We start from the raw sequence: 27845 nt of genomic DNA on the forward strand, positions 1-27845 counted from the left end.
GGATGAGATGCATTTTTTAATATTTTTTTAATGTTCTGGTGACACCTAAACACCATGTGCCTGGGTAGGACTGTTTTGTTGCTTGGTATAGGAATACGATGCATAATAGAGACATATGCTACAAGTCTGACAAATTTATAGGAAAAATAAATCCACATTATTTACATCAGTGTTTTATATGGAAAAACCCATGTTGAAATCTGATGAATGCTCTCAAACTGAATGTCACAAGAACAGCTCTTGGAATGAATACATAAAATTAGTAATAAATTGCCGATAGGAAGTGAAGTTCACAGTATCTCTGAAGGAACACAGAACTGTTCAGCTTTTAAATCTGGTATGTCACTATCTTAATGGGTGCTTTATTTACAACAAGAGTAGGTGGTAGTTTATGTGATGAGAAAACGAATATGAGCCAGCCGTGTGCGCTTGTAGTTCAGAAAGCAACCGTATCCTGGGCTGCATCAAAAGGAGCGTGACCAGCAGGTCAAAGGAGGTGATCCTGCCCCTCTGCTCTGCTCTTGTGAGACCTCAGCTGGAGCATTGTGTGCAGTTCTGGTGTCCTCAACATAAAAAGGACATGGAACTGTTGGAACAAGTCCAGAGGAGGCCACGAGGATGATCAGGGACTGGAGCACCTCCTGTATGGAGACAGGCTGAGAAAGTTGGGTCTGTTCAGCGTGGAGAAGAGAAGGCTGCGTGGAGACCTCATAGCAGCCTTCCAGTATCTGAAGGGGGCCTACAGGGATGCTGGTGAGGGACTATTCGTTAGGGACTGTAGTGATAGGACAAGGGGTAATGGGTTCAAATTTAAACAGGGGAAGTTTACATTAGACGTAAGGTGGAAGTTCTTCACTGTTAGGGTGCTGAGGCACTGGAATGGGTTGCCCAGGGAGGTTGTGAATGCTCCATCCCTGGCAGTGTTCAAGACCAGGTTGGATAAAGCCTTTGGTGATATGGTTTAGTGTGAGGTGTCCCTGCCCATGGCAGGGGGTTGGAACTAGATGACCTTAAGGTCCTTTCCAACCCTAACTATTCTGTGGTTCTATGTAATTTTTTCAAAGGACTCCAGGAGGGGCCCAGGAACTGCATGGATCTTGACAAGTCCTTAGAACATGGGTAAAGATTATCAGGATTACAAACACTTGGGTTTTGGGGTGTTTTTTATTTCAGAAATCCTGACAGAGCCTCTAACCAAAGGTTTTTATAGCATGTTTTTTCACAAGAGTTTGTATTGTCAGTTAATAAGTAGCTAGGGGAAGAAAGAAAAGTGTTCAGCCAATGGCATAAAATGTCTGCTTTCGTAATAGGAGGTGGTTATTGAGAGGTACGCTGTGAACTTGTGCCAGTCAGCATGTTCCTGCAGCACTCTGAAGGAGTGAGTAGTGAGGTGATAGATTCATTCCAAAGCTGTGGAAGGATTTTGTGATACAAGGGAAATACGCAATAAGATGGTAAAATGCATTTGTTGTCAATAAATGCAAAGCAATGCCTATACTGAAAAGACATTACTGTTAAGAGAAATAAATGGTGAAGGGCTCTCAGTTGTCACTCAAGTCCAAGGTCTTAAAGCCATCTATAAGATCTTTATTAGAAATGCCAATTCCCCAGCAGCCAAACAGGCAGAGTGAGTTTAAACACTTTTAACTTTCTAAGTGCAGAGAAAAGAAAAATCTTTGTAAACTCTTAATGTACCCATTACTTTAATTTTTTTTATAGGTCTACTCTTTTTCAGTGGAATTCTAATAGGTACAAAGCAGTCTGAAGGAATTGTGCAATGGCTCCATACAGGAAGAGATTAGAGTAGGACTCTACTGCCTGGAAAGGGAGGTGGCTGAGGTGTAGATACAATTGAAGGCTGTAAAATCACAGATGACCTAAAATAAATTAATAGGTGATGAGTATTTTATATAGATCAGTGTGAAACTGTTTATATGGGAAGAATTCAAATTTTATTTTTTAAAAAGCAGAATGATTAATTAAAAACTACCTAGAAAAGAACAGTGTGGAGCTGCAGCAAAAGCATGGAAGTTCTGAATGCTGGAAAATAAATCATAGTTTTGTCTTTTGCTCTTCATGTTCTCAAAGCAGATCTGCTGTATATCAGACAGGAAGTGTGTGTGAGATAGGATTGGTTTTAGGAAGTAGTTCAGATTGGACTACATATATAGTAACTGCATGTTGATGTGTTACACGGGCAAAACCAGGAGGTAACCTCGTAACTTTGCCGCGGAACGACTCAGTCAGAGATCAGTGTGATCAGACAAAAAGCCCTTTATTGCAAAGCATTAACTCCTTATATCCTATTACTTACACACACCTACAGCAATTTGGCATATCATGATTGGATACTTGTCTTGAAGACCCTTAGTGACTAACATAGAATTGGTTAAGCACAGGTGTGAGAACTTGACCTCGAACGCTTGGCAACAGTCCACAGTTCTCATCACTCAGTGAATTACAGCTTCTTCTTACCTTGCTTGCTTAGGCTTCCTCAGGCCTCCCATTGCCTTGCTGTATCCCTGGGCGTTATTCAGAGCTCATGTACCAAATATCCATTCTCCTGTGAGAACACTGTCTCCACATAACTTGGCTGTCATGATCATGAGTCTTAATCTTTAATTCCTTGGTTTTCAAAATGCTCGTTTTTGCTTGCTTTTCTGTGGTTGTGGTTACAAGCTGGCTTGCTGGTTGTTTATTTATGCAAGGGCATTTGTAAATATAGACTCTTCCTTTTGTTCAGTGGCTGCATGATGGATTTTTGGTGTTTATTTTCATTTTACCTGCGCTCTCAGTGAGGTGGGAAGTCCTTCCTGAGAACTGTTGAAGGATGCAAAACGAATGTTCATAAAAAGCTGCACGGTAACTTCATTCCATGTAGTTTTCCCATTGACTAAAACTATTTAGTCAGTTTGTCCTTTCTGTCATCCAGTGCCAAACTTAACTTCCTGAAGCCCTCTGTGGGCATACCTACAGCATGTTTTGATCCCATGGCAAGGAAGGCAGTGTGACTGCACGAGTCCGAGGCTGTAGGTATCAGTGTTCAGCAGTTTATGAGCTCTTCAAATACAGAGTGGGAGCAGAAGGACTTGTGATATCAAGGCAAGTTGCTGCCAAACTTCAGTTTTGTTTGCAGACTGTGTGTTGGTGTTTAAGAAAGTTTCCAAAGAATTCTTTCTTTAAAATAAGAAAGTCAGTTATGATTTTAACTTGTAATAACCACTGCCTGTCTTCTCAGGAGCATTAAAGTTTTACATCAGTTAAGGTAGGTGTAGAGCCATGGCATAAGTGTGGTTTACTGCTGGAGGGAACACTTCCCGTCTTTCTCAGTCCCCTTTGAGTCTCCCAAAGCTGTGTCCTTGCTGCCGCCTCCATGTATGCACAAACCAAACTGATGAGTCTTGAGACTACTCTGGGAGGAAAACAGAAAGCTGGTGTTCAGGTGTCCAGGTTGTCTCATGTGGTGCACTGTCCCAGGAATACCAGTGTTAGGGCAGGGGGGGGGCTGGAGCCACCTCTTTCAGCATGAGCCTGCTTATGGGTGATTTAGTGATTGTGGAAATACTGCACATAGACTGCAGAGAAATATTCCTGCAGTAGTATTTTTTTATTTCTTCACAATTTTCCATAAGAGTGTGACCTATTGAAATCAGTTTAGAGCAGTGTGATTTGTGTGTGTACTGGCTGAGTCCAGGGTAAAAGTTAGGGGCTTAAGCACACCGTTGGCAACCAGGAAAGAGATTTCTGGGTTCATGATACTGTTACGTGAAGAACACAAGCTGAGCACTTTGTAGCAATTTGGACCCCAAACTGAGTGTTACCAATTATAAGGAAAATAATAGTGTCCAAAATAGTAGACATTTTATACAAACAAATCAATGGCACATCTACCTCTTAACTGCTGTGTGCAGCATTTTGCTTGTCTCCCCTTTCAGAAAGAATGTGGGAAAAGTGTAGAATGCACAGGCAAGACAACAAAGGAAATCAGTTACGGAAGGGTTTAGATGTGAGGCTTTATTTTTTGGACTGTGGGGGATGAGGGAAGGATGACAAATGGAAGTGTGTAGAGTAATTGGGAGCATCCGTGGAAGCAAGCAGCTGGCAGTGCAGAGCAGAAGTAGCTGTGTCTTCATATGTCATGCAGCGAAGCTGTGTGGAACTCAGGTTGTGTCCTGCAGAATATCTTTAATTCCAGCAGTTTACCTGGGCTCCAGATAAAACCAGGCTGTTTCTTATTCCTGGCTTTGGAAGTTCTTGGGCCGCAAAAGGTTGAAAGACTGTACGAGAACTGTGAGGAACTGGTGCTAGCTCCTTGCTCTGCTCGTGCTCTGACCCGGGCATCTGCTGTTGTCAGGAAGGGTGTACTGCACAGGGTATGCCATTTCTGATCTACTTTCTGCTGCCTTTGATTGCCCAATTAGAGCAGTGAAGGGTTGGCAAGTCATGTGACAGGTTGGGCAGAGAAGAGATTCACAGCAGCCCAAGGAGAAGGACTTGGGGGTGTTGGTCAATGAGAAAATGAACATGAGCCAGCTTCAGTGTGTGCTTACAGCCCAGAAAGCAACTGTATCCTGGGCTGCATCAAAAGGAGTGTGACCAGCAGGTCAAAGGAGGTGATCCTGCCCCTCTACTCTGCTCTTGTGAGACCTCACCTGGAGCATTGTGTGCAGTTCTGGTGTCCTCAACATAAAAAGGTCATGGAACTGTTGGAACAAGTCCAGAGGAGGCCACGAGGATGATCAGGGACTGGAGCACCTCCCATATGAAGACAGGCTGAGAAAGTTGGGGCTGTTCAGCCTGGAGAAGAGAAGGCTGCGTGGAGACCTCAGAGCAGCTTCCAGTATCTGAAGGGGGCCTACAGGGATGCTGGGGAGGGACTGTTCATTAGGGACTGTAGTGACAGGACACGGGGTGATGGGTTCAAACTTAAACAGGGGAAGTTTATATTAGACGTAAAGAAGAAATTCTTCACTGTGAGGGTGCTGAGGCACTGGAATGGGTTGCCCAGGGAAGCTCTGAATGCTCCATCCTTAGTGGTGTTCAAGGCCAGGTTGGATGAAGCCTTGGGTGATATGGTTTAGTGTGAGGTGTCCCTGCCCATGGCAGGGGGGTTGGAACTAGATGATCTTGAGGTCCTTTCCAACCCTAACTGTTCTATGATTCTATGTTCTTCATGTAGTGAGGTGTCAACTCGAATTAGTTGAGGATTGTTTTTATAGGAGATTGAGACCACTTCCAATATGACTATTCAGAACAGAAACATGGACTTAAGCACATGTTATATGGATTTGTAGAATTTGAGAGGGGGTTGTATTGTGCCTTGTTGCAGCTTAAACACTAGACTCCATGTAAGTAAAGGCTTCTCTGTGTGTGTGTAAAGATCTGTGTACGATACTGTGTAAAGATCTTGTCAGTGTAGGAGCATTGCAAGCTGCTTGAAAAGAACATGACTGACACAAAGACTTTATTTATGGCATGTTCAGATTCTTTTCTGGAGATGGATTTCATACTTCTCAGTGGCCATTTCTGTGATGCTTGTTAGTGCAGCATCTGATTGCATAGTAAGCATTAGTTTATTCATACCACAGTAAGTGTGAGGAAGAATTGCAAGTTCACATGGGGAGCGAGGCAAAGCTAAGGATTAATGTGTCCAATAATGTTGATCCTACATGTCAGCAATTTGGGGCAGTTTCCTTTTGCAGAAAGAGCATCTCTACTTTTCCGTTTTCAAAACAGAATGCTTTGTGTTTCTGTAAATTCAAACTTTCTAGGTATGAAGATAGGGAACTGCAATATGAACATGGAAACATGGTTTGACTGAAGAAACAGTGTTACGTATGAATTCTGCAGGAGGCCATATTTATTATCTACACCTATAGAGCTGCATTCAGCTGGCTTATAGTGAGGCCGCCTTTCCTCTCTGGATGTGCATGTCTGCTTTTCTGCTGCAAACAAGTCCCTTGCTACCTCTTGTATGCTTCCCAGTCTGCCCGTTCTGTGGTGTTGTGCAAGCCAGTTAGTGCAGCATCTGAATGTACTTCTTTCTCTGATACGGCAGTGCTTGAAATATATGACACACTGTCACTGGGAAGATGGTGACCTCAGCAAAACCTGTAGCAACTGCCATGGCAATGTTTTACAACTTGATGTGACATTACCTGTTATCAGAATGGCTTAGTTACATTCACAATGTAGTGTGGGTGGAAGGAGACTGTAGACAGGCTTCCACAGCCTGATCTCTCAGAAAGCAGAAAGTCAGCTCTGATGAGATTAAACTGAAAGTTCAGCTTTTGAACATGATTCTGAAGTTTGACTTTTGTTTGAGAAAAATTCTCCTCATGAGGGACACTCAGAAGGATAACTTGTTCTCTAGGTCAAACGGTTCCATCACTATTCTGTCTGGCGAAGTGAAACTACTTGGAGTTCATTTAGAAGACCCTTTTCCTGCACTCTTTCATACCAGTGACACCAGATGGTAATGCAACAGGCTTGGTTTTCTTCAGAAAGGATTGTTCTGTTTGGTGTGTAATACGGATGGTGTGAACTTGATTGATTGATTTTCAAAAGAAGATTCTCTGAAATACTCACACAGTTCGGACTGTTCTTCCATCTGCTTTTTCTGATGATTTCCTTTAAGAAGGAAGTATATGGCACAAGTTTGCAGGTTATTTGAAGCACTTCTATGAAATCTTGTGCAAGTTCTTAAATGCATTGCTTTTTGTAAAGGATTCCTGTCTTAAGTTGTCATGATTTTAGTATCAACTCTCTTTGAAGCTTGACTTCTCTGGAAAGAGGCAGATGATGTGAATATGAGAGCATACCTTGCAGAGTGTTATTTCTGCTGGTTTCAGTCATGTAATGCTCAGTCTGACAGCACAAAGCATAGCAATTGCTGTTTCTAATATTCTGGAAAAGCAAATGTAAGGTACAGTGAATTCCTCTGGGTTTCAGATTTACTTTTAACTGTGTTACTGAAGCAGTCTGCATTTTCCTAAATCTTCTATGTATGTGATTTTAGGGTAAGAAAGAAGAAAAAATATGCCAAAATGTGAGACCATTACAAAGCCTTTAGGTGCAGTACAAGGTTTACAGATCTCTTTCTTCTCCTAGAGGATGCCAGCCCCCATCAGACTGCGGGAGTTGATCCGGACCATCCGGACCGCAAGAACCCAGGCAGAAGAGCGTGAGATGATCCAAAAAGAATGTGCTGCTATCCGGTCATCCTTCCGAGAGGAAGATAACACATACCGATGCAGAAATGTGGCAAAGCTGCTGTACATGCACATGCTGGGATACCCTGCGCATTTTGGACAGGTAGGTCAGACTTCCATGCTTGCTGTGCTGTATGCATATGCCAGTCTTTCTTGTGTGTTTTGGGCATGTTGACTTGTTTAGAGCATTCCCAGCTGCAGTTTTGCTGTCTGCTTTTTGGGATGTTCTGAGGTCTATCTTCGTATATATTCTGATCCTACATTGATTAATTTTGACTTCTAGCGAGGTGTGCTGTTTGGAGAGTTACATATTTTGTTATGAAAATTAGGATTAGTCAACTTTTGCCATATTGTCTGCTCCTCACCAACCATGTTTCTGTGGAGCAGTAGTTCTTGAACCACAGTCCAGTACACATGGGTATTTTTAGGTGGGTTCAAAACAGCACTTTGTGTGAGAACATCTTTCTCTGATGGAAAATACCGGATGCTTCAAAGAAGGTTCTGTACCCTTTTCTTCCTATAGCAGTCTATTCTAGGCAGGTAAGAGCGTAAGAGCTGGTCTGTTCCCAGCAATAGGGAATTGGTGTTCCTTAGCCCATCTCAGTGGGGTAGCTTGGAGAATGCTCATATGAGTTTTCCATCTCTTGGTTTATTTGTGGCACACTGGTTTTGACACAGGTAGATTGTGGAAAAGGGAGACAAGAAGATGAGAGTTCTTGATCTGCAAGATGTTCTTCAGGTTGAGCCTTTCTTAGTCTTTGGTCTGTTTTGCTTAGAAGTCAGTAAGTGTCCCGTTAGCAATAAACTAACCTAGGCCTTCCATAAAGCTAAAGTCAGATTGTTGTATACCTTAAAGTAGCTTCATGTCCTGGGAGTCTTTCCATTCAGGATTGGATTTATCAATCGTGGCATTTTAATAAAACAGTAAACTCAATCCACCAATATCAAATTCCAAATAGTCTTGGTGATAAGGAGTGAGTCTGGGCTGTGCTGTTGCATATAAAGTGCATAACCTCATTGGATTATTCACTCAGGATCATGACTTACTGAGTAAGAGCAGGTGAATTTGTGTATTACCCTGTTGTTAACACCTCATGTAGCCAGGCTTCCTGGTTGAAGAGAGAAACTTCCTGTCGCAAAAATGAAGGCTAAGTATATAATAGCTGCAAGAAAAATGAACAGTGTTTACAGATAAGTGTCATCTTGAATTTCTACATTTAACCTACGTTAGGAACGTGTTTAAATTTTATTGGGATTATTTTGCTTGAGTATTTAATCTTGTATATGGAAGATTAGACCAGTTTCTGCTTTGGTCAGTAGTGGAGAATTATGTCTTCACTCTCAGTGGAAGAGAATAAACCAGACTATTCACTATCTGTTATTGCCAGTGTGGCTGCATCTCAAACAGAAGCATGAGTGCTAACTATTTTGGGAACAGACTACTTCATTTGGTGGCCTTGTTCTCGTGTAGTTTATCAGGTGCACTTTCAGGAAGGTGTAGGGCCTAAGGCTGAGATGAGGTTTTAACAAGTATTCTTGAAGTAAGTTGAACATCTCTGTATGTCCTCAATGCTTATATCTGGAAGGATTCTTTCAAAGTGCTAATTTGTGTAGGTGGAGTATAATTTGCATGAGTTGAGGATTTGCTGAAGATGCTTGCAGTTTCAGCAGTGGAGTGCTGTAGATAGACAGTTCAACACTGTAGACAGGAGGTTTCTGAGAGGGACAGGATAAATGCACAGCAAATTTGTTTTGGTAAAAACCAGGAGAGGGCCACAGGCTGTGTTAGACAGCCTCTCTTAAAGGTGTAAGTAGAGCTGACTTCAGCTAAGAGTGTGGATGCTGCCATCAGTAATAAAACAGAATTTAGAGAAGGTGTTAGCGTTAGTGAATAGTTGATCTGCTTTCTATGTCAGGGATCCTTGGCTTTGACCCAGGAGATGTTGTACGAAAACAGGAGCATGAGCACTGCATTTAACCAGTGCATGCTGAAGTGCACTGGATGGCAGGCTCTCTTGAGCATGTGCAAAGGCCTTTTCTGCAAGCTTAGAATTGCCAGGCAATCTGGGCAAATCATGAAATAACTTTATTAGTGTTGTCATTATTTCTACTTGGCAAAAAAAATCCTTTTGGAAGAGTGGCTGTGTAAGTAAAAACTTGGGTAAGCTGTAGTCTGGCTACATCAGGCTTTACTAGTGTATCTGTTACAGTACTGATGTAGCAGATTTTAATTGTTCCCTTGAATGAAACACGTATAATGGTATCAAGATCTCTTCCACTAATTAGACATAGTAAGAGCTTCAGCTGATAATGTTTCTCATGTTTCTCATGGAGCTAGCTTGCATGTATTTGTATACAAGTGAAACAAGAGCTCACCAGCCTTTCATGTGGTAAATGTCAGTTATACCTTTCAAATTCAAAAGTACTAGAAATATATCTTACAGTATCTGTTGCAGTCATTAGTTTCCTTCTGCTTTGTCTTAGACATTTGTCTTCTGCCTTTGGCTCTTGCATTGTAGCTTAAGCGTCATCAATTTTACACTGCATTTTTGCCTTGTGTCTTGTAAATGTGGGTAAGAAAGTTGGTTCAGAGGTGCGTTATTCTCTCACAGAAAGGTAACTTTAAGATAACTTTCCACTGGAAGGATAAAAGGTCAATATCTAGTGTTCTCTACCTTTTCCCTGGTTGATTGTGCCCATTGTTGAAACTCAGTCATGCACATGGATGACTGATATTATTGTTCACAAATGTTTCTTTATTCTGTATTTCCAGCTACCTCAAACCTAGCAAACTAAACTCTCTTTCAAGTTTTTTTTGTGTGTTTTTTTTTTAACGTTTGTCACCTTGCACTAGCTGACATAGCGACAACTTCTTGGATAGTTGAGTTGTATGTTCTGATGCCATGTAGCTGTGAGCTGTCAGTGACTAAGCCATAGCATTTATGTTCTCTGGCACTTCAGTTTCTTTACCAGTATCATGTACAACTTTACCTTCCCGATCTGTGTGTGCTTCTTGTATCTTCGCTTTGTCTGTTGCCCTATTCAAGCTTCCCTATAGGTAGGGACCATGAAAAGCTTTTCATGACACCCTATATTTCTGCCTGTGCATGCCCCTGTACTTCCTTTACAATGATCTGCTGCAAGCTTTGTGTACACTGCCTTGCAGCCCCAGCTAATTTGTAAAACAGATTTGCAGGATATATTTGTGAGGCACAGGGCTCTTACCAGCTTTGAGAGGCCATTTCTGCTATTTCCTGTCTAGAAAGTAGATATTGATTATACTCAGTTTTCTGTTATAGAGAAACATTTTAGTGTGTAGTAATGTGGTTAATATCTTTTTGCAGTAAGAAATTGTTAAGTTTAAAAATGGGTTACCAATTAAATTTTTAATCAGCTGAGTGCAGGTGGCAGCTATGCATGTTATCTTAGGGATCTCCTTCATGCTCTTGAACATTAGTTGACATTTCTACATTCTTAAAGGGTAGCTTGTGGTGGCTACAGTGCATATAGTTTTAGTCAGACTTTAGGGGTTCAAATAGAGATTACAGAGCTGTACAAAAACTTAACTATCTCTGACTATATTCTGGTTTACTTGGCTAGCAAGTTAGTTACAGATTATAACAAGCAAGCAAAATCTGATTTTTAGAATCATAGAATCCCAGCCAGGGTTGTGTTGGAGACATCCAGTTCCAACCGCCTGCCACAATTAGGGACACCTTTCACTAGAGCAGCTTGCTCCAAGCCCCTGTGTCCAACCTGGCCTTGAGCACTGCCAGGGATGGGGCAGCCACAGCTTCTCTGGGTACTCCATGCCAGCGCCTCAGCACCCTCACAGGGAAGAACTTCCTAATATCTACTCTAAATCTGCCCTCTTTTTACCTCTTAAAGCCATTACCCCTTGTCCTATCACTACATAGAATCATAGAATAGTTAGGGTTGGAAAGGACCTTAAGATCATCTAGTTCCAACCCCCCCTGGCATGGGCAGGGACACCTCACACTAAACCATATCACCCAAGGCTTCATCCAACCTGGCTTCATCCAACCCAAACTGCCAGGGATGGAGCATTCACAACCTCCCTGGGCAACCCATTCCAGTGCCTCAGCACCCTCACAGTAAAGAATTTCTTCCTTTTACCCAGTCTAAACCTCTGCTGTTTCAGTTTGAACCTGTTACCCCTTGTCCTATCACTACAGTCCCTAATGAAGAGTCCCTCCCCAGCATCCCTGTAGGCTGCCTTCAGATACTGCCCGTGTTAGGACAACTTAGAGAGCACTGATCCTCTCTCTGATAGGTAGATGAACCCATTTAAGCCCAGTTCAGAAATTTCCATTGCAGATCAAACGTGATGCATAATAGAGATTTCCAGATCTTTACTTTTTTGTTTTTAATGGTGGGTTTTTTGCTTCTATAAATATGTTATCTTTTACTTTTGTGATCAGACATAAACCCACATATCTGGTACATCTGAGGTCAGGCATGGGAGGCCAACAGTGTTTGGCTCCTTCAGGTGGCTTTCCTGCTGGCTTGCTGCGAGCTTTGGGTCATATAACTTTTCTTTGGTTTCCATGTTGCCAAAATGGGAATAAAATATACTTTAAAAAATGCATTCTGACACCTAAACGAGTACACTTCGAAATTCAAACTGTTTCTCCTCTACCTAAGTAGTAGTTTAAGCTAATTCTGTCTTTTTGTTTTTTCTTCTTTTTTTTCCTTTTGTTTTTTCCAGTTGGAGTGCCTCAAGCTCATTGCCTCTCAGAAATTCACAGACAAGCGCATTGGGTACTTAGGTGCCATGTTGCTGCTGGATGAGAGACAGGATGTCCATCTTCTTATGACCAATTGCATCAAGAAGTAAGGGTACCACCTCTCTCTCCATCAACACATGCTATGAGGTTTCAGGATCTGAAAGCACACTTCTAACAATGATATTTTGACTACTTTAGGTATTTTCCCCTCTGTTAAAAAACTGATATCTTCAGTTTGGTATATGCTGTTGATCATACAAGACTGTTCCAGTGTTGTGTTGTACTGGATAATCCTGTCTAGCTTCCTTAGATGGAAGAGAGTATAAAATTGTATTGGTCCTCGAGAGATGTAAGTGGCAAACAGCACTTCATAGAACAAGTGTTGCAGAATGGTAGTTTGTGTTTCTGGAGGCTATGTTAAGATAAATAAAATTAGGAAAAGTAAATGACCACAGTAAGCTGCTGGGCCAGTGCAGAAGACCTCTAAGTGTCACAGAGAACTCTCCTGCATTTCTGTAAATTAGTTATCTCCCAGTGTGCAGTGGGAAGGAGCCAGGGGAGCATAATGCAGCATCAGTAAAGGGCCATACACCTTCTAAATACAATTGAATCAGGATGTTCTTAAAACTTTGTGGTCTGGAATCGCCATCGTATGTCACAAAGTCATATATATTGCTGCAGCCGTGTTGGCCTGGTTTGGTTACTTGACTTCTGCTGATGAGCTCTGAATTGTTGTCAGACTTTAAGGATCAAGGCACTGTGTCCTGCTTTCTTTTTAAGGTTGGCCTAATGGTCCTGGTGGATAGTTTTTCTTGGAAGCAGGAATGGCAACTTGTAATTTGGTGTCTGCTTGGCATTGTGCTAAAATCAGACAAGAGAGGATAAAACATAAATTCTTTTTTTTACTCTTTTTTTCTCTCAGCAGAATGCTGTTTAACTGAGACTGTTTTACATTATAGTTTAGTAGATGATTAGTGCATTCCCCATAACACTCCTTTTCAAGATGGATGGGAGGAAGAGTGGAATAACTGCGTTCTAGTTGATTTATCCAGAAGCTTGGTTGGTTAGTGTGGTGTCTGTTTTTATTATTATTATTTACTTTTAGAGCATAAGCCTCCTAGATACTAGCAAGTGAAGTACTGATCTTCAGTTGGGCTGCAGTCTTAAAGTGCTTGGAGAGCAACTTGAGAAAACTGCAGGCCTGAGGATCTGCTAACTTTGGACTTGGTTGTCTAGGAGAGAAGAGACATTTGGATTTTTCATTGAAATCAAAAAGATTCAAGGGTTTTTCATTGAAGTGTCATACCTGTAAGGCTTCTCTGTTACAACCAGGCAGTTAGATTAAGAATTCTCTTGATTATTTATTTTAAAATGAATTTGCGTGTAAGCATTTAGAGTTTGAACTGGAAATGGGTCAGGCTAAAGCTGAGCAAAGTGGGTGGGCAGCTTCCCACCACCTTAGTGGGTTGTTTATTCCTTTCTTCGTTGCCTTCTGCATCTACCACTTTGTTTTGCTTTTATCTAGACATTAAAGCATTTGATTTATGGCATTATCTTTCATTATTTAGAACAAAACCTAGATTTTTGGTAGAAAAAAGTAAGCACATACTTGCTATACACACAGCTTTATGTAGCTGCCAAAAATCTTTTAAAGGAAGGAAACAACCAACCCATTTAGTGGCATGTACTGTCTGTACTTTTGTCTGCATGTTGCCATAACTGCTTGGTGTTACAACCAGAATACTGTCTCTGGCTCTTCTGCATGTTGTGAGCATTTGGTTACATAGCACTCACTTTCACAGCTCTCCCATCATGTAGTCTGCAGCTCCCCTTGCTTCCAAGCCAGGAATCATACCCCTTACTTTCTTCAGCAGTGATCCTGGATACTGTGGCAACAAAAATACCAAATAGTCAGATGGAAACGTAGTATAGAAATCAGTTTGAAAGGCTGTTGGGATTGCCATGTGAGAGCTGTATTGTCTTACACCTGATCTGACTTTGGTAGCCAGCCTTAAGAATGGCACCTACTGTTAGGTGGTTTAATGTCTCATTGACTGCTTTGCAACTTTCTCAGGTGTAGGAATGTTTAGGATTGCTGAGCAGGATTCTTGCATGGATTATTTTCAGGGTGTGTGAGTGGTGGGATTTGTAACTATCCTCAGGACAGAGGATATTTTTACATAGATTTTTCTACACTGTTTGGTTGTAAATGCAGAAGCTAAAGCCTGTCTTAGAACATATTTAACCTGAACAACCCACAGAGTCACTGAAGGACTGTACCTCATATTAGGTTCTTTTCTGCATGCAAATTCCAAAATACAGCATTTTATCTTCAGAAGTTTTAATGGAATTGTGAGTCTTTTGTCTTCTTGGCTCAATCCCTAGATACCCACCTGGTGGTTTTAACTAAGTATTTTATCTTTGTAACTGGAGTTTCTAAGTAGAAGTAGTAGCAAACTCTGTGGCACATGCACTCAAAGTTGCTATGGGGGTACGATGCCACGGCAGGGGTTGGAACTAGATGATCTTAAGGTCCTTTCCAACCCTAACTTTTCTATGATTCTATGCTCCCAAATAGCTGAGAACCTGAAGAGTTCTCCTGCACCAGGTATGCAGCTGGTTAGATGACTGCAGATACAGATGCCTTTTCCTGTGTGTTCAGGTTCTCTGCACATGCTTATTGACTTCTCTTTTTTCTTTTTCTTTCCCTTTACAGTGACCTTAATCACAGCACGCAGTATGTGCAGGGGCTGGCACTCTGCACTCTTGGCTGCATGGGCTCCTCAGAAATGTGCAGAGACCTTGCAGGAGAGGTGGAAAAGCTCCTCAAAACATCCAACTCCTATCTTAGGAAGAAGGTACTTCAAGGAACTTTTGAATACTTCGTTATGGATTAAAACTCAAGGTTGATCAGATGCCTTGCTAATATCTGGAATACTAGAAGGCTTGAATCACACTGCCCGAGTATTTGCCCAGGGTGCAAGACAGACAGAGGTCAAAACTCCTTGTCTGTCTGTAGCCAGAAGATGTGTAAGTCTCTAAAGGACAAGCCTCCAACAGGTGAGGCAGTTGTGTCTATTCTGACAGTCTCCAGCAGTAGTGTATGAGAGAAGTTAAGGGCTTGAAACAGGCAAGCAGCTTTAAGTTGTTTCCGTAGCAAGTGTACCATAGCATCTGCAAAGTGTAATCACCCTTGCTCTCTTACATTTATTTAATGGTTCAGTTTTAGGGAGGGTGAGGGTCAGTAGGATTTAGGAAGAGATGAGTTGTTACTTCTTTGTCTAGAGCTGGACCTAGAGAGAGATTGGAGGAAAAAGCAGTGCTAGGAGATACTGCTGTATTCTGAGAAGAGGCCCTCAGTTCACTTGATTCTCAAGCAGCAGCAAAGAACAGTGTATCCTGTTGCTTCTGTACTCTAGAAGAAATAGGCAATTTTTCTGCAGCATTCTTTGTTTTCCACAGGACACATCACCTGCGGGAGGAATTACAGTTATTTTGTGGGAAAGGAGGTGATATTCACAGGAAAAAAGAGCCATCATTTGACATAAATTTAATTGGTTGCTTCCAATACATTATGCCCTCCCTAGCAACAGGAAGACAGAACGAAATAGTCTTAAAAGGCAGAACTGCTTTGCAGTTGTTACCACTTCTGAAGTGAATAATGTAAAAATGAGCTGTTACTAGTGAAAGTATTACTCTGTAGCTCAGTGCCTCTTTTTTTCTTTTGTTTTTTTTTCTCACCACTCCTCACTTGTAGTAGTTTTATTGAATTCTGTGATGCTGTTTCGTATCTCATGTGGTAGAAAGATGGGAAAATGTAGCATAAACTTTCCAGGCCTTCGTATATTATGAAATTTGTTGTAGTTCCCACTGTACTGGAAGTTCTCAAAGTGTGTATTGTTGTCATTATGGTATGTACTAACAGAGGTATTTTTCCTATACAGGCAGCATTGTGTGCGGTTCATGTCATTAGAAAGGTGCCTGAACTCATGGAAATGTTCCTGCCAGCCACCAAAAACTTGCTGAATGAGAAGAACCACGGTAATACCTGAGACTCTACTTAGTCAGGCTATGCCATTCTTTACGGGATGGTGCACTACCTGTATGTTTTGTTGGGAAGGAACTTTTGAGGTGTATGTGTGTGATTTGTTTCTTCCTGTTTCTGTGCAGTGAAAGCAAATGTCATTCAGGAGGAAGGGGTGTGTATGAGTTTACCAGTCAGCAGGCATTTTACACAGCAAAGGTGACAAAAGGAACTTTTTCACTCAAATGTTTTTTGGTAAATTTCAGAGTAGGCAGAATGAGAAAGATTGTGATTTTTTTTTTTTAATCCAGTACTCTGCCTAAACAGACTCTGAAGTGCATTGTTTAGAGTTTGGGTTTTTTATGTGTGTTCTGTTACCATAGGACTGTGGGATTCTTCGACATCATTTTAGTAGGCATTCCCAGGACTGAGATACCTGTATGACTGTTAGGAAAGAGTCTTTCTTCAGTGCTGTTTTCCATCGGAACTACCTCAGAAAACAGATTCTCACTTCAGTGTTACTCTGTGAGATTATTCTGTTTTAATGCATTTTCTTTCGTAAGTGCTTCTAGAAGATCATTTAAGAGAACTTCTAATAGTAACACCTTGACTAATTTGCATCAAGCCTAGTGCTCACTTCCCAGAGTCTTACTCCTGTGGCACATCTGCAATAAGCATGTTAGGTGGGTGTACAGTAGATGCTTGCAGTGCTGAAAACCCATTACAGGGAGAAGTTCTGTCTCAAGACAAGGTAGTTGTAAATGCCAGTAGTACTAACGGGCAATGCATGTGGAATATGGTGTGTATGGTGCAGGTAGTTTACCTTAATTTAAAATGTGATGATCAGAACATTTAGAGTAGGCACTGCTTCACATAGGCAGTGGTCTGTAAGACTCAGTAAATGATGCCTACATGATCTATCTTGGTAGCACAAGATTGTCTGTCTTTGTCTTAATGCAACTCTAAAAAGCTTAGAGCTGTTCTGTTTCCCCTGTTCCCTCTTTAAAGATGAGAATGCTCTTCTTAAAGTGTTGGGTAAGCAGAAAGTTGAGTCTTGGTTCACCTGCATTCAAGAACCAGATCATCCTTTCTGCTTTCCTCATCCTTAAAAATGAACATCTCCTTTCCATTAGTATTACCCATGGGCTTTGTGTTGAGCTTTCTGTAAAACAGAACATATATGAAACCCTTTTAGCAGCCTTTTGGGAGATCTTGTTGGTAAGTAAGCAACACCAGTGTTAAGAAAGCTGGATATAAGTTTTATAGATAAATCCACATTTCAAAACAAATTTTGGATAGAACCTGTAGTAGGTAAGAAAGCTGCATAGCTTGTGGAATATAAATGTTGTCAACTCTGTAGAAAATGTTGCTTACTAAGGAAGCTTCTGCTCACTTTCTGAGTCAGGAGCTCTCCAGTGCAGACTTAACAGCTCCAGCAAATGAATAACTGAATCACAGAATCATAGAATAGTTAGGATTGGAAAGGACCTTAAGATCATACAGTTCCAACCCCCCTGCCATGGGCAGGGACACCTCACACTAAACCATATCACCCAAGGCTTCATCCAACCTGGCCTTGAACACTGCCAGGGATGGAGCATTCACAACCTCCCTGGGTGTCGTGGTTTAAACCAATCCACACAGCTCGTTCATGCACCCCCCCCCCCCTTGCTCCCCCAACTCCTGGAGAGTTAGGAAGGAGAATCCAAAGAATGTAGCCCCCACGGGTTGAGATAAGCATAGTTTAATAACTAAGGTATAACATAAATCACTACTGCTACCACCAATAATAATGAGAATGGAAATAACAAGTGAAGAGCCACCGACCCATAACTCACCCCACTCTGCCTGACCGAGCACCGACTGATACCTCCTCCATTCCCCCAGAGCTCCAGCCCTTCTGGGTCTCTCCTGGTTACCTCCTGGGTATGACGTGCTATGGTATGGAATACCTCTTTGGCTAGCCTGGGTCAGGTGTCCTGTCTCTCCTTCCTCCCGGCCTCCCCTTCTCCCTGGCAGAGCATGAGCTCAGAAAAAGGCCTTGAACAAACCAAACCTTTGAGCAGTAACTCAAAACATACTTGTTATCAGCAACCGTTCTCAGCCCGAAAGTCAAAACACAGCACTGCACCAGCTACCAAGGAGAGAAAATGACTGCCACTGCTGAAACCAGGACACTGGGCAACCCATTCCAGTGCCTCAGCACCCTCACAGTGAAGAATTTCTTCCTTATATCCAATCTAAACCTCTGCTGTTTAAGTTTCAACCCGTTAACCCCTTGTCCTGTCACTGCAGTCCCTGGTAAAGAGTCCCTCCCCAGCATCCCTGTAGGCCCCCTTCCGATGCTGGAAGGCTGCTATGAGGTCTCCATGCAGCCTTCTCCAGGCTGAACAGCCCCAACTTTCTCAGCCTGTCTCCATACAGGAGCTGCTCCAGCCCCTGATCATCCTCGTGGCCTCCTCTGGACTTGTTCCAACAGTTCCAAGTCCTTTTTATGTTGAGGACACCAGAACTGTGCACAATGCTCCAAGTGAGGTCTCACAAGAGCAGAGCAGAGGGGCAGGATCACCTCCTTTGACCTGCTGGTCATGCTCCTTTTGATGCAGCCCAGGATACGGTTGCTTTCTGGGCTGTAAGCACACACTGCAGCCGGCTCATGTTCATTTTCTCATTGACTAACACCCCCAAGTCCTTCTCCACAGGGCTGCACTGAATCTCTTCTCTGCCCAACCTGTAGCTGTGCCTGGGATTGCTCTGACCCAGGTGTAGGACTTTGCACTTGTCATGGTTAAACTTCATGAGGTTGGCATCAGCCCACCTCACAAGTGTGTCAAGGTGCCTCTGGATGGCATTCCTTCCCTCCAGCAGATCAACAGAACCACACAGCTTGGTGTCATGGGCAAACTTGCTGAGGGCACACTCAATCCCACTGTCCATGTCAGTGACAAAGATGTTAAACAAGACCGGTCCCAACACTGATCCCTGAGGGACATCACTCGTTACTGGTTTCCAGCTGGACATTGAACCGTTGACCACAACTCTTTGTGTGTGACCATCCAGCCAGTTCTTTATCCACCGAGTGCTCCACCTATCAAATTGATGTCTCTCCAATTTAGAGACAAGGATGTCGTGTGGGACAGTAACATCTGAGGGAGATTGCTGTGTTACAGTGCAACGTGCACGTACAGTGATGCTCACTGTTAAGTTTCTCACATACTGTCCACCACTGACGTCTAGTTAAGAGGGTTCTAAATGCTGTGCCTTTTCTAGCTGTTTTCAGAGCTCCTTACACGGGGTTCTGCTACAGCAGGGCACACAGCAGCTGGCTGCCAGTGCACAGGCACTGGTGTTGCCTCGCAGCTACTGGAGTCTTTCTCTAGAGCCCTGAGACCTTCTGAGGTCACATCAGGTCAGTGCCCAAGTCAGAAGAGAAAAATCAGGAAGTGTGAGGAACCCAACACCTGCAATGCAATTAATGTGTCTGTTGTCCTTGTAGGGTTCTGTGTGTATATAATATAGAAGGGTTTGGGTTGGAAGAACCTTAAAAATCATCTAGTCAAACTGTGTCTGTTACCATCTGACTTTATATTTACACAGGTTTCTGCAGACAAAAGTTTCACTCCTCACCTCCTTTGACTTTTAATTGCAGCTCTAAGACATGAGCACATTGCTGTCCACTTTCCCTTGGCCACAGCAGCAAGCACAAATATGTTGTGGTAGATATGTTGAATTCAAGAATGATTTTTTTTTTCACGATTTCCTGTTGTTTCCTTATAATCTTTGTAAAATGTCTGGAACCAGTGAAATTATGTTAAATGGAGATACTTTTTCTTTTTTTCCCTTTACTTTTAGGTGTTCTTCACACATCAGTTGTCCTCCTCACAGAGATGTGTGAGAGAAGCCCAGACATGCTTGCACACTTTAGAAAGGTAAGTGTGAACTGATAATACTGTAAAGTTAATATTAATGGATTTGTTTATGAATGGCTGAGGAGTTTATGGGGGTTTTGGCTTAGTTTGCTAGGGTTTTGTGTTGTGGGGTTTTTGGGGCTGTTTTGTTTATTTGTTTATTTTATTTTTTTTACTATGTGTCCTCTTAGTATCCCTGCCAAAAGCCATGTACATGTCTTTTAATGAAATATTTGCATTGAGATGTCTGCTTGTTATCAAAATTAAAAAATAATTACATTTGAGAATTTTGTAAGTGTGTAGCTCTAATCCCCTTCAGTAAGTTGGGTAAGTTACAGGACATCAGTCTGAAGATTGTGCAGTATGAAACTCATCTGAAAGTCAGGTATAAAATATCCTCTTTATTCCCTTAGGGTTTTTTTCCACTCTTTGTAGCTAAATGCATAGTGACATTGGCATCACAAATGCGTTAAACGTAAAGAGGCAAAGATGAAAAACAAGCTTGTACTGACACCTCAGTACCTTAACCACAGCCACATATTTTTATGAACTTGGGTCAAAAATACCACTGGAACTTCTAGCTGTGTAGATAACTGGGCTCTGGTGCATGTTTTCTTGCAGTATTTATCATTTTAACTTAAGGGTTTGAGAGTCAGTGTCACTTCCTCTGGTTAGGAATGTTTGCTTCTCCTCCCCACCCCCGAGCTTCCTCATGCTGTTTGTTATAGTTTATCATGCAGTATTATTGTTGTATGAAACACTACCAATAGAAGGACATCTGAAAATTGCATTGGTTAGAATTCTGACTTCTTGGAAGAAGGAGAAATTGAGCAAAGCTGGTAGAACAGAACTGGCTGTTTGCTCCTCTGAAAAGTATTAAAGGTGCTTATGTACTCTTTTCTCCTGGCTTGTCTGTACCATTAGGGATCTCAAACAGTGCATCCTTTGATGCATCTTAGCATTTTGGCATGCATCTTCCCTTGCCCTGGTTGCATAGATCAAAGCAGGAATGGAAGTGGGACTAGGGTCATCTTGAAGGTAGCCATCCCTGCTACTAAGTTCTCAGTTGAGATGATAGTGATGGGAAAAGAGAAAAGAGCTGAGTCCACAAAATTTAGGTACGAGGTACATTCTTTTCTAGCTATCCTGTGTAGTTGTTTATGCTGTGAATGGTATAACATGGATTTCTCCCTAATGCCTGCTTCATCTGTTTTGTTCCTTTTGTCTGTTTGGAATCCTGCTGTGTGTTAGAATGAAAAGGTAAGAGTTAATTCTTCTAGATGGTGCATGCTTGCGTTAAATCTGTAGATGCTTATCACTTGTGAAGCAGTCCCTCTTAATGCCACATCTGTGATTGGTGCCACATGCTTAGATTGATTTTACTTGTGCAATGCTTTTTTTGTGCTGGTCTTGTCTTGTCACTAAACCTCTATGCCCATGGCAGCCCTGAATCTCAGTTGTGGCCTTCTCCAGACATGATTCTGCTTTCTTCAAGCTCACTCTCATTTGAGGAATACTTGTGGAAATTTTTTTCTGCCTAAGCCAACTGTAGCCCTGGTTTTCTTTCTTGTCAAAACCAGGGCTTTGTGTTTTCCTGAACTTTGGGTGCTTCCCAAAAGGGAGCAGGAGAGACTTGCCTACCTGTAAGTGGGCTTCCTGCGGTGCAAGGAGCTACTGACTACAGCTGCATTGCTGATGTGTTTCATGGTTGAATTTGACAACAGAAGATTGGGGTGGTGTGGTGTGACCCTCAATCAATATCCATAGCTCTAATGATTCTCTTTGTTCTGTCCTCAGTCCTGATAACTCTTGTGTATTAGAAGGCAAAGAAAATGTTAATCAGGGTTCCAGGAATGCTTCTGCAGGTCACTCCATTTGTCTTGAGAAAAGATGTTGCTGCACCTTTTGGTTTCCTCTTTAAGGCAGATGATAAGAAATTCATGGTTTCATTTTGTTTGTTTTGTGAAATGCCTGTTTTTAGAGGGGTATGTATTTCCTGAACAGTGAAGGTAGGAATAAAAAGACATGATGGGGGAACTCCGATGGTTTTCTTATTGCACTGTACCTCAAACGTACAGGTATTCAGCCCAGAAAACATTGCCTGTGTGGTATGTCTACATGCAGCTGTTGTGCTCTTTAAGTCACGCTGTGCTTTTGGCATTTTCTGTTACTGTCTGTCTTGAACCTGAAGCGCCTTCGTGATTTGATGTTGTCAGAAGTGACACTTTACTAGAAGCAATCTCTAATCTGGTAACAGCGTGAGTGCAATTCCTGACTTGTAGGCAAACATGAATGCAGAAGCAGCCCATCTCAAGGGTGGGAAAGTTTGTGAAACCTTAAAACATTGAGAAGGGTTTGTAGAGAACACTTTGCTAAACTCTAATTGTCATGCATGAGTTGAGAGAATGATGCTGTCCTGGTGCTGGCCATGATTCAGGAAGGGAAAATCCACTTAATGCAACCACCATAACACTTCTGTCTAGTTTGTCACATCATCTCCAAACAGTGTCTAGATTATTTTAATGATACCAGTAGAGAGGGATGGAAGAAACTTCTATGAAAGGAATAAAGCTTATAAAGATCTACATCTCTACGTCATCCACCAGGAGTGTTTTTTCTCTTATAGCTTAATGAAAATGAGTCCAGTTACTGACTTTCAGCCTAAGATTTTTATTGGATATGTTAAAAATTAGCTTCCACTTCATGTCTAAGACTGTTTTGTTACTCATAGCTGCTATGATGGTTTTTGGAGATAAATAGTAAATTTGTTACAGCTTATCTGCTTTAATAATTGGCTTATTTGCTATGTTCTTCCCTAAACTGATTAGTTGCTTGGCATGTGTGACATGCTATGGAGAAATGCTAGATACATCTAAGATGAAGGGTATTGAACCAAGCATTCGGAAATAGGTAGCATTTCTTCAAAGCTATGTACAAGTCTTGAAAGATAACCTATTCCCATGGGTATACGTCTACTGGGAGACCATAGACATCAACATCTGGCTAATCTGAACTGCTTTTGAAAGTATTTTTTAGCCCGCATAGTTGGAAAGAAACCTTAAAATATGAACAGTATAAGTTGATACGATTTTGTGCTCCCAAATCTGGCATAGTAGCAGTGCTGCCATCAGGTTCTCTGTTGCTATGCAGAACCCTTCTAACAACAGTGAGGCAAAGAGCTTGGTCATTTTAGTGTTTTTGCTGCTCTTGCATGAAGTTTGTGATGAAGAGAACAGACCCTGGAACTACTTGCACAATCTGACAGTAGAGCCCTGGGGGAAGACTGGAGGGAAGTCCATTTTCTGTCCTGTTTGGAAGCTCTTAGAGAGGAAACAGATCACAAAGCTTTTCCTTCTAGAAGCTAAGTTGAATCGATTGTCAAACTTGAAGGAGTTGTTAATAATGTAATCATAGCAGTACAGTACTTGAAAAGATAAGACACTTGGCTGTGCGTGATGCTTCCATGGAGATGCATGCGAAGAATTAGTTGGGAACTAATGTAAAGCCCTGGAGCAAAGTCCTGGAATTATACCATTTTTATAGTCCCAGCAAATTCTCTTTTTATGCAGAGGGGAATTCAAGTTGGTATTTCCTCTCATGTCTCAACTGCCAAGCTCTGGTAGATTTAGCTCTTTAAAGATGCAACATGGTGCTCAGGACCCAGCTTAACTGTTTCTCATTGTGCCTTAGCTGAGCTGTAGATATTCGAGTAACAGCAGCTTTAGGTGTGCAGGTTGAACTTTGTGGAGAAATCCATAGCCTGACTTGATTTCAAATACAAGATTTGTTCTTGGACCGGTGCTTAAGAGCTGGGGTGAGGGAAGGAACTACACCCTAACAGGACAACTGTCTTCTTCACAGCTTGTTCCCCAATTAGTTCGTATTCTGAAGAACCTTATCATGTCTGGATATTCACCAGAGCATGATGTGTCTGGGATCAGCGACCCCTTTTTGCAGGTAAGAACTGATTCAAACTGATTTAATTCTAGCACTGTGTTTTGAGTCTTAGGTGTGATGAGGTGAGTACCTCAGGGCAGCTGTGTTGATTTTAAGATTTTGTGTCTTTGTTAGAGCTGATTGTGCAGATGCTCTTTCCTGAGTGAAAGGCACCTGGCTTAGTTTGAGCAGCAGTTGTAGTACCTTATCCTATTATGTGAAGTTGTGACAAGGGGGAAGCAGCAACATGTGTTAGTCATGCAAGTGTGTGCCATAGTGGGTGGCAGGGGTACTCTTAACAGTTCTGGCTACTGGGAAGAAAACGAGCACAGCATAAGCCTGTTCTTGTTGGTAAAGGTCTTGTTAAGGGTAATCATTTTGCTTAGGAATTGAAATCAGCAGCTTGTTTTGCTTCTTTCCTACTCCTCAGGAAATGTGCTGCGTGTTTCATGACCCCGGATGAAACACTGCCATCCAGTGAGCTTTGCTTTGCTTTGTTTTTGTCAAACAGGTACGAATCCTGCGGTTACTAAGAATTTTGGGACGAAATGATGATGATTCTAGTGAAGCAATGAATGATATACTTGCACAGGTGAGGTCTGAAAGGTCGATGAGCAGTTTAAACTTTTGATTTCTTAGTACTTTGGATTCAGCAGCACTGGTGAGGATACAGCAACTTGCTGTGCTGGGTTGAATTTTGCTGTAAGGGACACATTACTAGATGGGATGCTTGTTTGCTAGTAATTGGTTAGTTTTACCACATGCTTTGCCGAATAGCACACAGGGGATCTGCTTTGACTGCACTGGAGTCACTGACTTTGTTTCTTTTCTCCAGGTTGCCACTAATACAGAAACAAGTAAAAATGTGGGAAATGCCATTCTCTATGAAACTGTGCTGACAATTATGGACATAAAATCTGAGAGTGGGCTGCGGGTAAGTTGCCTTTGCTATGCCTCTGTCCCTCCCCAGGTTGTATTAGAGTAATTTGTGTAGGGGACATGAAGCCAAGTTGTTTCACCCAGACATAGCTCTGCAGTTGGCTCTAGATAAGACTGTAGCCGCTTCAGAAAGTGTTATTTGTTTTTTGTTGTTTTTTTTTTTACTTTTTTTAATAACAAAAGATAGCAAAACTTCCTGCAGACTGTGCTCCCTTGAGAGCAAGAGAGAACCTATGCTGTGTTTGTCTTCATTTTTCTTCTGCTGAGACTGCCTCTAGAGTTCTTTGTTACGCTTTTGGCCAAGAACCACAGTAGTAACTTGGACACATTGCCTTTAAGATCATCTTGAAAGTAGAGATGAGCAGAAGCTTTTTTTGATCACTGACCTTCCCTCATTCCCTCTATAGGTGTTAGCCATTAACATCCTGGGCCGTTTCTTATTAAACAACGACAAAAACATTAGGTAAGTTGCATGAGGTGTGTTTTATCAACAGCCAGTTTAAAGTGCGTGAGAAAGCAATTATGTAAAGATTATACTGCAGTAGAGCTTTGCAGTAGACATCTTTGGGAAGTACTGTTGTTGGGGTTAGTATGACTGTCTAGCTTTCTTTTCTCTTGGTGCATTATATTACCTGTGCAAATCTTCACTGTGGACCTGCCTTTAAGTTGATTAGTCTGAGTGCATGATATGCCATCTCTAGTTACTTTGATTACAAATCCTGTTGTAGGTAGAAGACTCCAGCCGTGGGAGTTACAACTCATGCTGGTTTGAGTGTATGATCTGCAGAGGTCTAATGTTTAATTGCCTTGATTTTTCAAAACCTTAGTGAAGACAGAACAACTGACATAATTGCAGTTGGGATGAGTGCTTGTCCAGCATCAGGGTCTTGTTGTGCTCCTCACAGTGTAGGTGGTTACTCATCTTTGAAGACAGGCCAGACAGTTCCCTGGAAGATTTTGTTACCGAGTACAAGAGCTGTGTTCTGTTGCAAAACAGGACTAAGTTCTGGGAGTGTGAGTGTCTGTGCATAGAAATTCTTACTGTCAGACTATTCACTCCTCCATGTCCTTGTCTCAGATATGTAGCTTTGACATCATTGTTGAAAACTGTGCAGACAGACCATAATGCAGTACAGCGGCACAGAAGCACGATTGTTGACTGCCTGAAGGATCTGGATGTCTCCATTAAAAGGTAATTGAAATATCAGTGACATCGACTCTCAAGTTGACAGTGTATGGAGAGTGAACAGGACATAGGGGAGAGAAAATTACAATAATCTTGGGGAACTGTGAGTGAGACTGGTATTAATACACTGTATGGCTCATACTTCAAGGAAGGTAATGAGGATGCGCAGGCACCTTCTTTGGGAGGCTGCTTTTACATTTTGGGCATCTAAGAGTGGACAAAAAAGCCCTTTCTGTTTTCCTGAATTTTTCCAAAATGGAGTCTCAGTGGAGATGAGATTGTGTGCTCAGAAGATGGAAAGCTCCATGACGTATGACCCTAATCAAAGCTACTCTGACATGTTCCATATTGCTACTCTTCCCAGGCAAACAGTGCCATGTTGTCTTCAAGCAGTGCTAAGCTGTCCACATAATGTATTCTAGATTAAATTTGATTAGACAGTGGTAGAATTCAGACTTGATAGTGCAAAGAATTTGCTTACAAACAACATCCTGTTATGCATTCTTGGTGTTCATTTGTCACTTAAATAGCAGTATGTTGCTGCTGCTCTGGGCAGTGGGAGAGCTTGTAGCCTTACTTCAAACCAGAAGAAGACCTTTCTTCTGCTATTCAGTTTAAACTTGTCTTTTTCTCATTAGTCCAATTATGTTCCTTTTACTCATAACAGTAACTTTTTCCTGTTTCTGTCAGATGCTCATAGATACTCTTGAGTGTTTTGATCTCACTTTTTCCCAACCTGTATGGAATGCTGCTCATCTAGATGCAATTTTTAAGCTGTCAGTTGCTTGCTGTTTCTATCAGAAGTCTCTTCCTCATAGTTATCCTTTCCATAATAGATGGTCTGAGATCAGTGCAGCATATGACATGTCAGTCATGGGGACATGCTTCTTTTGATGCAGCCCAGGATACGGTTGCTTTCTGGGCTGCAAGCGCACACTGAAGCCAACTCGTGTTCAGTTTCTCATCAACCAACACCCCAAGTCCTTCTCCTTGGGCTGCTCTGAATCTCTTCTCTGCCCAACCTGTAGCTGTGTCTGGGATTGCTCTGACCCAGGTGTAGGAACTTGCACTTGTCATGGTTAAACTTCATGAGGTTGGCATCAGCCCAGCTCACAGGTGTGTCAAGGTCCCTCTGGATGGCATTCCTTCCCTCCAGCAGATCAACAGAACCACACAGGTTGGTGTCATGGGCAAACTTGCTGAGGGCACACTCAATCCCACTGTCCATGTCAGTGACAAAGATGTTAAACAAGACCAGTCCCAACACCGATCCCTGAGGGACACCACTCGTTACCGGTCTTCAGGCGGACATTGAGACATTGACCACAACTCTCTGAGTGTGACCATCCAGCCAGTTCTTTATCCACCGAGTGCTCCACCTATCAAATGGATGACACTCTAATTTAGAGACAAGGATGTCGTGTGGGACAGTGTCAAACGCTTTGCACAAGTCCAGGTGGATAACATCAGCTGCTCCACCCCTGTCCATCAGTTTTGTAGCCCCATCATTGAAGGCTATCATCACATCATTAATATACTTTCAAAATTGCTCAACCTATTTTTTTTCCCCTCTTATGAAACTGATAGGCTATAGATACTCATTCTGACAGGTATTTTTCAAATATATGCCCATCTTTTATTCATATCTAGATTGCTAAGAGCACTGCTCAGTCTAATATATTCAGAATAGGAAAGAAATTGGATCTGTCTCACTTCTGTAAACTTGACTTTAACTGCTGTGTAATGGGTATCGTGTAATCTGTTTTTACAGTTGCAATCAAACACAAACTTGTATCTTATATGCTGAGCAAGTCAGGATGCTGTTGCTGTTCAGTGTCAGAGCCAGCATGAGGCAAGGCTGTGGAACAGCAAAGTCCCTAGGTTTTTTGTAGA

The 27845-nt window shown here is 42.0% G+C and overlaps 1 protein-coding gene across 3 annotated transcripts in view; it reads left to right on the plus strand.

Moving 5' to 3' along the window:
* Positions 1 to 27845, plus strand: part of AP1G1 (adaptor related protein complex 1 subunit gamma 1) — a 55065-nt gene that overhangs the window by 7894 nt on the left and 19326 nt on the right. For 2 of the 3 annotated variants that reach the window (XM_034072615.1, XM_031043913.2), the window contains exons 2-12: positions 7111 to 7314; positions 11941 to 12065; positions 14676 to 14817; positions 15904 to 16000; positions 19836 to 19912; positions 21143 to 21151; positions 23753 to 23848; positions 24339 to 24419; positions 24663 to 24761; positions 25174 to 25229; positions 25845 to 25958. In XM_034072615.1, the coding sequence (XP_033928506.1) occupies positions 7114 to 7314; positions 11941 to 12065; positions 14676 to 14817; positions 15904 to 16000; positions 19836 to 19912; positions 21143 to 21151; positions 23753 to 23848; positions 24339 to 24419; positions 24663 to 24761; positions 25174 to 25229; positions 25845 to 25958 (1097 nt within the window). In that variant the 5' untranslated portion in view covers positions 7111 to 7113. The remainder of the gene's footprint in view (positions 1 to 7110; positions 7315 to 11940; positions 12066 to 14675; positions 14818 to 15903; positions 16001 to 19835; positions 19913 to 21142; positions 21152 to 23752; positions 23849 to 24338; positions 24420 to 24662; positions 24762 to 25173; positions 25230 to 25844; positions 25959 to 27845) is intronic. The other variant, XM_034072616.1, reaches the window with a different exon arrangement.

This window comes from Melopsittacus undulatus, chromosome Z (genome assembly GCF_012275295.1).
Source record: "Melopsittacus undulatus isolate bMelUnd1 chromosome Z, bMelUnd1.mat.Z, whole genome shotgun sequence".
Classification (NCBI taxonomy): Eukaryota; Metazoa; Chordata; class Aves; order Psittaciformes; family Psittaculidae; genus Melopsittacus; species Melopsittacus undulatus.